The 14,080-nt window shown below is 38.2% G+C and overlaps 1 protein-coding gene across 5 annotated transcripts in view; it reads left to right on the forward strand.

Annotated features, from left to right (window-relative positions):
* Positions 1 to 14,080, forward strand: part of RIMKLB (ribosomal modification protein rimK like family member B) — an 80,104-nt gene that overhangs the window by 17,432 nt on the left and 48,592 nt on the right. For all 5 annotated transcript variants that reach the window (XM_082738303.1, XM_082738304.1, XM_082738301.1 and 2 more), the window contains one exon: positions 4,927 to 5,158. In XM_082738303.1, the coding sequence (XP_082594429.1) occupies positions 4,984 to 5,158 (175 nt within the window). In that variant the 5' untranslated portion in view covers positions 4,927 to 4,983. The remainder of the gene's footprint in view (positions 1 to 4,926; positions 5,159 to 14,080) is intronic.

Raw genomic sequence — 14,080 nt, forward strand, 5'->3', positions numbered from 1 at the left:
CCATCTAAGACAGAAATGAAGTCATCAGAAGCACATCTGTAGTAATTGCCAAATGGAGTAAATTCTTAATTGTACATTAGTATGTATATTTTCCTTATCTAACCTTTTTTTCATTCTCAGTCTTTTGATTCTGAGTTTATATGCTATGTCTTATCTGGAATAAATAATGTTCCTAGGAGTAAGAGGTGCCTCAATAGCTTTATGGTAGATTATAATTGTGCTTTTTTCCTAGCAGAATAAGTACCATTGGGAAGGGGGTCTCATGAGAAAAATGAAAGAAGCACTTTATTTATGATTCCCATTTAATTAGCCCTGCCTAGACTATTGACAGATCACAGAGACTTTTATTTACATGTGTATCCAGAAGTTGCATGGGAGAACTATGTCTAATATAAATGTAAATTTTCTTTGTCACATGTCTCTTTGTTAAAAAAAGAAAAACTGATTTAGCAGTTTATCAGTAGCATTTATTTGGTATCTGATATTTGTGCATTGTTTTCCTTAATATTGTGTGTGTGTGGGAGGAACCATTTTACTTTTACAAGGGACTCTACTGTCTTTTAAAATAGTGAATATAATCTGAGGTTTTTTATTTTTGAGACTCAGGACTATCATTTTATTTGTGTACTTTTGGTTTCCTGGACTGTAGATATACCATTATGCTTTTGACTTCTTAGCAGTTTTTTTTTCTCCTGGATGTTTATTAATGGGATAAACAGAAAAGTAGATATGTTGGAGGAGATGCTGGCTTCTACCTGGCCCGCAGGAAGGTGGCCTTCCAGACCAGGAGGGCCATGGGAGTGGGTTGGAGGGGGGAATACAGAGCCTCTGCCTTTGTGGTTGGAGAGTCTTTACCTCTTGTTTCCTGGCTATTCTTAGATGTGAATCCCAATAGGGCAGCCTGATAAGGATAAGGCCACCCTGGGTACCTTTCCAAATAGGAGTGGACCATTGGTTGGAGGAGAGAGTTGTGCTCTTTATTTCCCTGGCAATAAACTGGTCTTGGAGTTCACTGTAAAATTAAAATGGATAAAAAATTGGGGGTGCAAAAAAATTGGGGGTGCGTGGGTGGCTCATTCAGTTAAGCTACTGCCTTCGGCTCAGGTCATGATCCCAGGGTCCTGGGTTCCAGCCCCGCTTTGGGCTCCCTGCTTAGCAGGAAGCCTGCTTCTCCCTCTCCCATTCCCCCTGTTGTGTTCCTTCTGTTGCTGTTTCTCTCTGTCAAATAAATAAATAAAAATCTTGGAAAAAAAAACCCAAAGCCATTTCCTTTTAAAAAAAAAAATTGGACAGGTATCACTTGAAGATACCAGTACAAATGAAACCGTAAATAATAAGCTGGAGGTTGTTAAGCTAACTTGCCTTTTTCAGGCTGGGGACATCATCTCCTTGGTGGACATTGGAATACAGTATGGCATACCTCTGATTCTTCACATGAAAAGTAAGACATAACATAAGAATCTTTTGAAGCTGATAAAGAAAATGTATTCCATATGAAGAAGGCTAATCTCAGTGCAGGGCAAGGTCATGATCCCCAGATGCTGCCGTATTGACGGCCACTAGGTGGATTTGAGGAACCGTAGTCATTGGTATTGATGTTGGACCTCTTAAAGACAGTGTCTATATATTTCATAAAGTCTTCTGCAGAGCATTTCTCCAGTTCCAGATCTGGGGGTGCAGGTATCCCCTATGAAAGCCTTGTAGAGATCAGGCTGCTCCATTGGGAGAAATGAAAGGAGGGGCACCTGGGTGGTTCAGTCAGTCAAACATCTGTGTTTTGCTAAGTTCGTGATTCTTGAGTCCTGGGATTGAGTCCTATATCAGGCTCTCTGCTCAGTGGGGAGTCGTCTTCTCCATCTCCCTCTGCCCCTCCCTGCTGCTCATGCTCTATGCTCTCTCACTTTCTCTAATAAATGTTTTTTTAAAAAATGAAAAGAAATAGGGAGGCTAACCTGAACTTGCAGTTAGTTGATGGTGGCATACCAGTGTGGAAACACCCAAAGATTATGCATGGGTTTAAGAGCTGCAGGATGAAGTCAGACATGATGCTTATGTGCATCATCTGTTGGGAGTTGCTGCACAACGACATGAGATTGCAGCCCAGGAGTGTTTTTTTGTCCAATTATAGAATCAGTGAACATAACATGTTGTGTTAATGTTGTGGCCTGCGCATTTTCCATGAGTTGATATACCAGTATTGGCCAACATTTCTACTTCCCAGTTGCCAGTGGCTTTAATATCCTATCCCGAGTTCTGTTGGGGGCCACAACTGCTTTACTCATTCAATACAGTTTCATGCAGTGAAATTCAGTCATATCAGTGAACAGATGATGTTCAAGACCTAAGTGTCAGGGAAGGCACCAAGATGGCTTTGGAGTATTAAATGTCCTTGACAGGGTGGTCCAAAAACTACTTGGTCTAAATATCTTAAGGTCATTTTATAATGCCTCTCTCAAGGGAAACTGGGGAGGCATTAGGTACTCTGGTGCGACTTTTCTTATGTGGAGCTTTTCCTTTGAGACTTTTCAGTGACCACATCTTCAGTTCATATTTAGACTAAGGCTCAAGAGGGCATGTTCTTTTTTTAAGAGGTCACGTTTTTGTCCACAGCTGTGGAACAATAACACAAGGGGTCAGAAGCCTCTAGGCACTAGTCATCTTTGCTGATTTCTTGGGTCTTGGCCTGATGCATTGCCACATTTGAGAGCTCTCCCCTTGCTTTTCCACAGGTACAAGTCATACTCTTAAGTGTATCTCCCATGTTATTTTATTCCTTCCCTGCTTTCCTGTGATTGATGCCTTGAGACCCTGGGTTATGGGGCAGGTGTGAGTGTGGCAGGCATGGCAGGCTAAGGTTTGGGGTTGGGGCTGTGTGTATGCGTGTGGTGGTGCATCTGGCTCGTGATGTTCTGGTCTTATGGTGTACATCTATGGAACAGGCCCTTCTGACCGAGACCCTGGAGAGTGTGTGAATGGTGCATGAGGAATCACTTTCAGTCGTGGTGCTGGAAGCCATCTGTATGGTCATTCCTTTCTCTAGTTCTTACCCTCATTCTTTTTTCTGTGTTAGGTTTGCCATGTCATCTGGGGTGATACTAGGAATTTTTTTAAAGTAGGCTCTATGCCCCAGTGAGGCTAGAACTCAGGATCCTGATATCAAGAGTTACATGCTGTACTTCTGAGCCAGCCAGGGGCCTCAGGAATTTTATTTTTGAAAAGTTTTGTTTGTTTGTTTGTTTGTTTGAAACCACCTGTTAATATTTGTTAGTAAAACTTGAAACTTTTTGCTTCTTAGGGAAATTTTGAATTGTCTTACTCGTGATACAAGCTTTTGCTCATGATGCAGATTCTGAGAAGCAGCACTCTGTGGAAGAAAGTCCTTTTTTGTATTCTAGTAAACAGTCTGTTGAAAAAAGTTCTATTTAAAGGAAGCATGAAAACCTTGAGTAAGAGTATGCTATCCCCTGACTAAAATAAATTTTAGTGAATGGACCCCAGCATTTAATGTTTTTTTAAGTCGCTTCATTCTTGAACTATTTATTTATTTATTTTTAAGATTTTATTTATTTATTTGACAGAGAGACACAGCGAGAGAGGGAACATAGCAGGGAGAGTGGGAGAAAGAGAACAGGCTTTCTGCAGAGCAGGAAGCCTGACGCCGGGCTGGGTCCCAGGACCCTGGGATCATGACCCCAGCAGAAGGCAGACCCTTAACGACTGAGCCACCCAGGCACCCCTTGAACTATTTATTTTGATTAAAGTTGCTATATAAATGATTTCAGTGTTGATACTTCTCTAGTAACACAAGTGTTACTATCTCATTATTTAAAACATTCCTATAAATATGTTTGTAATAAAATAAATATGACAAAATAAGGGAGGAAAATTGCATTAAAAAACTACAGATATATGAATATATAGAGAGTTAATTGTGTTGGGAAGGATCAGGATATACTGATGATTAGTCTCATCTATTTTATATCAAGTTATTTAATATATAATTAAATATAATAGTATATAATATAGGGAATGACATTGAACATGATGTAGAAAATGGGACTTGTACTAAGTGATCTGCTGTAATTATAAAATGGCAGTGGTAGCTTCCCCAGTGGACGATGGAGAAATTTTGTTTCATGGGAAGTTGTGAGTTTCTATATTTCTAGTGGTATAAAAATTTTTTATTTGAATGAAAGGGAAAAGGCATCATATTACATTATTCATTTTTTATTTGTATAGTTAATATATAATCACAGCATTTATTTGTGTGAAAGCCAAGAATCAGATTTCTTTTTTATCTTACATATAAATATTTTATTTGTAATATAAATAATAAATATAATATAAATAATATAAATTATATTTTATTTTATATATTAATAATATATTATATATAACATATATTTTATACATATTAAATATATATGTTATAATATGATATAAATAATAATCAAATAATGTTTTATATATAAATATATTTTTATATTTTATTATATATATATATATAAATAAAACATTATTTGATTCCAATCGCTGAGGGATTACACAAGCAGGGGCAGAGAGAGAGGGAGAAGCAGGGAAGTAGGCTTCCCACTAAGCAGGGAGCCCAGTGTAGGACTCCATCCCAGGACCCTGGATCATGACCTGGGCCGAAGGCAGATGCTTAACCAACTGAGCCACCCAGACACCCCGTTAATATATATTTTTAAGTAATCTCTATGCCTAATGTGGGGCTCTAACTCAGACCACCAGAATCAAGAGTTGTACACTCTACCAACTGAGCCCAGCAGCCAGGTACCCCAAATAGATTTTTTTTAATATGAGGAAGTGAAACTTATTTTCATATATACAGGGGAGCCCCACAAACATGAAATTCCTTAAGTTAGAATTCTTTATTTACTCTGTGAATTTTGTCTTTTTGTATAGAAAGAATCGGCATTCAGGAGGAAATAATTCAAGAGAAGGAAGACCAAGCAGATCAAGATGTGTAGCTCTGTGGCAGCCAAGTTGTGGTTTTTGACAGATCGTCGAATCAGAGAAGACTATCCCCAAAAAGAGATTTTACGAGCATTAAAGGCCAAATGTTGTGAGGAGGAATTGGACTTTAGGGCTGTGGTGATGGATGAGGTGGTACTGACAATCGAGCAAGGAAACCTGGGTAAGTCTATACTAAGTAGTTTAATGGAATTTTTCCTTAAAATGTTTTGAATCCACATTTTTTAGGAATAGTTTGGAGGAAGGAATTCTTACTAGCCTTATCATTATGAAGTATCATCTAATCTTAAAATCTAGCATTTTTTTTTTATCATTATGAAGTATCATCTAATCTTAAAATCTAGCATTTTTTTTTTTTTAAGAGAGAGAGCACAAGCCTCTTAACTGACTGAGACACCCAATATTATGGCACCCCCAAATCTACTATATGTTATGGAAGAAATGGAAACAGTAGTACTTAATGAACCTCTTGCTTTATTATGTGGGAAATAGTTGGGAGAGAAATTAAAGATGATCTACTAATTTTTTTCCCATTATTGCTGCCTTCTAATTTTTAAAGACCTTGTTTATAAAGTGCTCATACGAGAATTTACCTCATGGGGGTCCTTTTAGTAAATTCATCAAATTCTACATGTGAGGGGCGCCTGGGTGGCTCAGTGGGTTAAAGCCTCTGCCTTTAGCTCAGGTCATCATCCCAGGGTCCTGGGATCAAGCCCCGCATCGGGCTCTCTGCTCAGCAGGAAGCGTGCTTCCTCTCTCTCTCTCTCTCTCTCTCTCTCTCTCTGCCTGCTTCTCCAGCTACTTCTCTGCCTACTTGTGATCTCTGTCTCTCAAATAAATAAGTAAAATCTTAAAAAAGAAAAAAATACTGTAAAAAAAAATTTCACATGTGATTCTTACTTTCTTTTTTCTTCATAAAATATTTTTTACATATAGTATAAAATACTAATAGAATTTTATTCTTTTTGCTGGTTAGAAATGTCCTAATGATTTGACTCAGTTGGTGAGAAGTCTGGTATTTTCAGTATTTCATGTTTGGTTTTGGGTTATAAGGGGAAGATATCTTAGAAATACAGAAATTCTTTAGAACTGACTTAGGAGTCTTTACATCTTTAGAAAGTTAAGACTTTCTTTTTTTAAGATTTTATTTATTTATTTGACAGAGAGATCACAAGTAGGCAGAAAGGCCGGCAGAGAGAGAGGAAGAAGCAGGCTGTCTGCTGAGCAGAGAGCCCAGTGCAGGGCTTGATATCAGGACCCTGAAACCATGACCTGAGCTGAAGGCAGAGGCTTAACCCACTGAGCCATCCAGGCGCCCAAAAGTTAAGACTTGTTATAGCTAAGTTGGTCATTTCTGTTAAGGAGCATTATATGGTGGCATATACATGGCATTTTTAATTAACTTTCAGAAAATACTTCATAGTTTACTGATAGTATTAGGGTATAAGACAAACACTTAAAATAGATTCTACATTACTCGCTTTGTGTCTAGAATCATAATGAGACCATGTGTTTTAATTTTCTCATCAGTAAAGTGGAGAGAGATGGTTATTGTGAGAATATTATTCAGTATGTAAATCTGCTATGAGGGTAGTTTCATTCACACCTTAGTTAATGGATCTAGAATCTTACCTGATAACATGGTACTATGGTTTAAGTAGGTAGAATCTCTTAGCAGTTATTCTTTACTCTGCCCTCTTGACATTTAATTCATTCTCAGTACCTTTCAGCAGTTACTGTTTTGTCAGCTGATCTTTAATATGTAAATTAATTTATATCAAAGACTTAATAGAAAAACAGAATGTTCCCCATTTTAGTATAAATGATCCTCATGCTAATTTAGGATCAAAAGTTATTGTTGCTGTAGAAATAACTTCTTTAGAACTGAACTTTTTCTAGATTATTTCACTTTAGTGTATTAGTAGTTACTACCTTTACAGGAAAGATGCGCAGTATTTTATTTCAGTCAGGCTTTCTTTTTTTAATGTATACACCTAGGTCTAGCACTTAGTTATTCCGATTCTAGAGATCTGGGATAGAGCCTGTTTCTTTCATTCTTTCATAAATATAATGAAAGTATTTATTATGTGCTAGTTAATTGGTATGGTGTGCAAAATGAAACAGGCTAAGATTAACATTAATCAAGTGATCATGCAAATAAGTGTAAAATTGTTATAACTTTGGTAAATTATAAATAGAGTAGAGTGGATTTGCCCCCTTGCCCTGTACTGTACCTATGACAGATACTCCTGATCAAATAAATTAAAATCCTGAATCTAAGGTTCCTGGGTGGCTCAGTTGGTTAAGCATCTGCATCTTAATTTCAGCTCAGGTCATGATCTCAGGTCCTGGGCTCCAGCCTCTTTGGATTCTGTGCCTAATGGGGAGTCTGCTTAAGATTCTCTCCCTCTGCCCCTCCCCCTGTTCATGAACATGTGCCTTCTTTCTCTCTCATATAAATACACATTTTATCTCTAGAATAAAAAAATAAAATTCAAAATCTGTCACATGCTTTTAGAGTTCACAGCTTTTCAACATAAGTGCATGTACAGTTGTTGAGATTGGAGTCAGAAATTTGGATACTGTATTGTGTTAGGAGCCATGCTCTTGAAGTATGTGTGAGAAGAGGCTTAAAGGGTGGTGTGGTACATAGCTCACTAAACACCACTTCCACAGGGTTAGGGTATATGTTTCTGTGTTTTATTTATTTTTTAAAAGACTTTATTTATTCATTTGACAGCACAAGCAAGGGGAGCAACAGGCAGAGGGAGAGGTGTTATTATGTTTTAAAGATTGGAAAACCAAAGGCTGCATAACATGTACTGGCAAGAATATAGAGAAATTGGAGCCCTCCTACATTGCTAAGGGAAATATGAAATAATGTAGGCTCTTTGGGCAAAATTTTGGCAGTTCCTGCAAAGGTTAAACGTAGAATTACCATAGAATCCATCCCACTCCTGCATATATATCTAAGAAGAATGACACATAAGTTTGGGAGTGATTAAGATGGCCTGGTGTTACTTCTTCTTTAAATGTTTGGTGGAATTCACCAGTGAAAACATTTGGTGCTATGTTTTTCCTTGTTTGGCGATTTTGGATTATTGGTTCAATATGTCTATTCTGATTTTTAAAATTTTTTAGTGATTCAGTCTGACTAGGTTGTATATTGGCAGGAATTTATTCATTTTTTCTTGGTTATCCAATTTGTTGGCATAATTTTTCATAGTTGTTTCTTATAAATCTCATTTATTTTGGTGACGTCCATTGATAATATCTCCTTTCATTTCTAATTTTTGTTACTAAAGGCCTCTCTTTTTTCTTAGTCTAGCTAACGGTTTGTCAATTTGTTGGTCTTTCCAAAAGTTAGTGTTGACTTTTTTCTGTTTTTTCTATTTCAGTGATGTGTGTTCTAATCTGTATTTTTCTTTTTCTCTTCATGGTGGGTTTAGTTCTTTTTCTGCTTGTTTATGGTGTAAGGTTAGATTGTTGATTGGAGATTTTTCTTAATGTACATTTTTTTTAAGATTATTTATTTATTTATTTGACAGAGAGAGAGAGAGAAATCACAAGTAGGCAGAAGTAGGTAGAGAGGCAGGCAGAGAGAGAGGGAGAAGCGGGCTCCCTGCTGAGCAGAGAGCCTGATGATAGGCTCGATCCCAGGACCCTGGGATCATTACCTGAGCTGAAGGCAGAGGCTTAACCCACTGAGCTACCCAGGCACACTAATGTGCATTTTTTTTTAATGTGCATCTTTATAACAGTACACTTGCCTCTTAACACTGCTTTCACCACATACCATAAGTTTTGGTGTGCTGTGTTTTGCTTTTGTTTTAAGATACTTTCTCATTTCCCTTGTGACTTATTTTGTCTCATTTGTTTTAAGTGAGTGTTATTTTTAGGGGCTCCTGGGTAGCTTAGTTTGTTAAGTATCCAACTCTTGGTTTCAGCTGAGGTCCTGATCCTTAGGGTTATGAGATCAAGCACTGCATCGGGCTCAGCGTGGGGCATGGAGCCTGCTTAAGATTCTCTTCCTCTCCATTCCCCTCAAAATAATTGTTACTTAATTTCCAGATATTTATAAATAGTTTCCTTTTGTTAATTCATTTCTAGTTTCATTCCATTGAACTTTAACAAGAAAAGATACTTGGTATGATATCAGTATTCTTAAATTTGTTGAGATTTATTTTGTGGCTTAAGATGTGATGTATCCTGGAGAAAATTCCATTTGCCCTTGAAGAATGAGAATTGTGTTGTTAGGAGTATTTTTTATATGTTAGGTCCATTTGATATATAATGTTTCTTCCAGTTACTTTGTTTCCTTATTAAATTTTCTGTTTGTTTGCTCGATCCATTATTAAAAGTGTAGAGTATTTGGATTTTTCACTTATTGTTAGTGTCCATTTCTCTCTTTGGTTTCTCACGGTTTCTTTCATACATGGGGGTGCTGTATTGGGTGCCTGCATATTTATAATTGTTATAAGTTCCTGGTGAATTGACTCATCATAATAATGATGATTATCTCTTGACAGTTCTTCTCTTTTAGCCTATTTTGTCTCATAAGTAGGACCACTTCTCTCTTCTGGTAACCATTAGCATGGAATATCTTTTCTTAGCCTTTCACTTTCAGCCTTTGAGTGTCCTTACATCTCAAGTGAGTCTCTTGTTGATAGCATATATGTGGGCATTGTTTTTTTCTTTTTTAAGATTTTATTTATTTATTTGACAGAGAGGTAGAGAGTACAAATAGGCAGAGAAGCAGGCAGAGGGAGAAGGGAGAGGGAGAAGGAGACTTCCTGACAAGCGGGGAGCTGGATGTGGGACTCAATCCCAGGGTCCACAGGAAGATACTTAACCGATTGAGCCATCCAGGCCCCGCCCAGGCATTGTTTAAGGTCCATTTTGTCCCTCTATCTTTTGTTTGTTTTTGTTTTAAAGACAGATGTGGGGAGGGGCAGAGGGAGAGACTCTCTAGCCCACTGACTCCTCACTGAGTGTAGAGAGGGACACAGGGCTCCATCTCACAACCTGTGAGACTACAACCTAAGCTGAAACTTAAGAGATGAGTGCTTAACTGACTGAGCCACCCAGGCACCTCTCTGATACTTTTAATGTGATTACTGAAAAAGCAAGACATTTTATCATTTTCTATATGTCTTATACCTATTTTGTCTCTTTTCCTCTCTTGTTACCTTCCTTTGTGTTTTGTTAATTTGTTGTCGTGGCATGCTTTAGTTTCTTATTTATCTGTATGTATCTTCTGTAGGTGTTTTATTCATCATTATTGTGAAGATTATATAATAAATACATAGTATGGTTTTAATTTTATTTTAGGTGATAAATTTGTTCATATATAAACTCTACCCCTATGAATTTCCCCTAATATTGTGTTAATAATGTCACAAATTATATCTTATATTTTGTATTCATTGACAGTTTTATAGGCATAGTTATTTTGTATGCTTTTAACTTTTTAAATTTTTAAAAATAAGCTCTAGGCCAATATGGGGCTTGAACTCAGGACCCCACGATCAAGAGTTCCATGCTGTTTCTACTGAGCCAGCCAGGTGACCCTGTATGCTTTTAATTTCAAATGCTATACCAGTAATAACACTGATTTATGCACTACCATTAGAGTATTTTAGGATTCTTTATGTATTTATATATTTACCTTTACCCAAGAGCTTTTTTTTTATACTTTTGTGTTGCCTTCTAGCATTCTTTATTTTTAAAGATTTTTTATTTATTATTATTATTTTTAAAGATTTTATTTTAGTTTTAAAAATATTTTGTTTATTTATTTGACAGAGAAAGAGAGAGAGACCACAAGCAGGCAGAGCAGCAGACGGGGTGGGGGGGGAGTAGGCTCCCTGCTGAGCAGAGAGCCCAATGCAGGGCTCTATCCCAGGAATCTGGGATCATGACCTGAGCCGAAGGCAAAGGCTTAACCCACTGAGCCATCCAGGCACCTCAAGTTAATTTTTTTTTTAACTTTTATTCTTTTTCATTTCTGTTATTGGACTTTCCATTTCAGTCTGCGATTACTCCTTGGGGTCTCTGTTGGGATTTTTGTTTGTTTTGTTTTGTATTTTGGATCTGTTGATTTTTGCATTTTTTTTCAACCATGGTTTTCTTTTTTTTTTTTTTTTAAAGATTTTATTTGTTTATTTGACAGACAGAGATTACAAGTAGACAGAGAGGCAGGCAGAGAGAGAGAGAGGGAAGCAGGCTCCCCGCTGAGCAGAGAGCCCGATGTGGGACTCGATCCCAGGACTCTGGGATCATGACCTGAGCCGAAGGCAGCGGCTTAACCCACTGAGCCACCCAGGCGCCCCTCAACCATGGTTTTCTTGATTTCCTTCTCATGTTTTAGTTCTTTTAGTATCTTTGAGACAGTTGTTTTACTTCATTTGAAAGTTATACTTACCTATTGCTTTGAAAGGCTATACTTTCCTGTTTCTTTGTATGCCTTCTTAGTTTTTGTTGAATATTGTACATTTGAATCTAATAATGTAGTAACTCTGGAAATCAGACTCTCCTCCTTCCCCAGGGTTTGTGTTTTTGTTTACTGTTCTTTGTTTTCTTATTGTTATAGATGGTCTGTGTCCTGCAGATTAGCCTGGGCTGTAAATGGAACGTCTTCTCAGGACTAAACCTTTCCTTGTTATATATGGTCACTTTGTAATTTTTCCCATATATGCAGGGTTTTTTTTTTTTTAATTTTTTTAAAAAATATGTTATTTATTTATTTGACAGACAGAGATCACAAGTAGGCAGAGAGAGAGAGGAAGGGAAACAGGCTCCCTGCCCAGCAGAGAGCCCAGTGCAGGGCTGGATCCGAGGACTCTGAGATCATGACCTGAGCCGAAGGCAGAGGCTTTAACCCACTGAGCCACCCAGGGGCCCCTGCAGTTTTTTTATAATGTCCTAGTCTTTCATGTCTGGCTCCTGAAAGGGGAAAATGACAAGACATAAGGGAGCAGAGAGGTTATTTGAAGAAATAAATCCCCTGGAAGTCATTTTACCTGGAAGGGGAGGGGCTTATAACCATGGGTGGAGATAGTACAACAGTGACAGCTACTGCCCTTTTGGTTTGCAATTCTGTGATCAAAAGTTGTAACCAGTAATCAGAGGAGAGGTCTTCAATATCTGAAGGACAGGGTCCTTTTAGTGAACGCTGGCTTCTGCAAGTTGTCAGTTGCCCCAGGAACAGGTGCATAGTGTGCTTTAGGGTTGACTTGGGGACTCTAACACAGTTATATATGACAGATTTTTCAAGTGCAGTAAAAGTCTAGGGGTGGCTGACCGATTCCTGGTGTACCCTACTCCACCCTTCCCAGAATTGTCTCTTATTTTTTTTTTTAAAGAATTTATTTGAGAGAACAAAAGAGAGAGCGTGTGTGTGCATGAGTTGGTGGGGGGATGACGGGGTGAGAGAGAAGCAGACTCCCTGCTGAGCAGTGAGCCCAATGTAGGGCTCCATGTGGCGCTCAATTTTAGGACCCTTGAATTATGAGGCAAAGAGGCTCTTAAGTCTCTAAGCTACCCAGGCACCACTGTGTTGTCATTTTTTATTGCTTCTCTGTCTTTTTCTTTTTTGCTTTGTATTTTATTTTGGGAGTAAATTTCTTTTTATGTATTTATTTATTTATTTTAATTTTATTTATTTGACAGAGATCACAAGTAGGCAGAGAAGCGGGGAGGTGGGTGGGGTGGGCGGGAAGCAGGCTCCCCGCTGAGCAGAGAGCCCTATGTAGGGTTTGATTCCAGAACCCCAAGACCACAACATGAGCCAAAGGCAGAGGCTCAGCCCACTGAGCCACCCAGGTGCCCTTTGGGAGTAAATCTCTTGCTGGATATATATATATTGTGAATCACTCCGTGGCTTGCCTTTTCAGTCTGTTAATGGAATCTTTTGGTGGGTGGAAGTTGTTAATTTTAATTAGGTACAGTTGATATTTCTTTTTTTATTTTTAAACATTTTATTTATTTGAGAGAGAGAGAAAAAGCATGAGTGGGGGAGGGGCTGAGAGAGAAGCAGACTCCCTGTGGAGCAGAAAGCCCTGGGACCTGGGATGTGATACAGGATCCTGAGATCATGACCTGAGCTGAAAGCAGATGTTTAACCAGCTGAGCCACCCAGGTGCCCTATATTTTTTTGGTTAATGCTCTTTGTGTCCTGGTTATGAACCCAAGAATTCCTTTGAGACACATACTGAAATATCTACTTGATAAAATATGACAATGTTAAGTGAAATTATGAAGTTGGAGAAAAAGACATACCGTATGGTACCATTTTCTAAAGGAGACCTATATGTAATTATAACCTTTGCTGGGACCCTGTGATTTTTTTTTTTTTTTTCTTTTCTTTTTTTAAAGATTTTATTTATTTATTTGACAGAGAGAAATCACAAGTAGATGGAGAGGCAGGCAGAGAGAGAGAGAGGGAAGCAGGCTCTCCGCTGAGCAGAGAGCCCGATGCGGGACTCGATCCCAGGACTCTGAGATCATGACCTGTGCCGAAGGCAGCGGCTTAACCCACTGAGCCACCCAGGCGCCCCTGGGACCCTGTGATTTTATACTTTACCCATGACGACCTTTGTTGTCGTCTTTAGGAAGAGATGGCAACAACTTGATTTATATTCTCCAGAACTCATTTCATACCTGAAATAGTCTGTAATCTCTTTTTCACATGTTGTCTCTGGAAAGATGTTCAGTCTAGAAATTTGAGTCTAGTTTTCTCTCTCTCTCTCTCTCTTTTTTTTTTAAGATTTTATTTATTTTTTTGACAGATCACAAGTAGGCAAAGAGAGGGGGGAGGAAGCAGGCTCCCTGCTGAGCAGAGAGCCTCACGTGGGGCTTAATTCCAGGACCCTGAGATCATGACCTGAGCCAAAGGCAGAGGCTTAACCCACTGAGCCACCCAGGTGCCCTAGTTTTTTCTCATTTTTAAAAATGGTTTTGTAAGACGAAATCAGTTTGCTTTTATATCTATTGCTTTACTTTGGTGTTTGGTTTTAATTTCTAGATTTATAAATTACCTCATTTTAATTAGACATATACTTTTTTGCCACCGCCCATGTTCCAC

The sequence above is a fragment of the Mustela nivalis genome (assembly GCF_964662115.1).
Source record: "Mustela nivalis genome assembly, chromosome: 7".
Lineage (NCBI taxonomy): Eukaryota > Metazoa > Chordata > Mammalia > Carnivora > Mustelidae > Mustela > Mustela nivalis.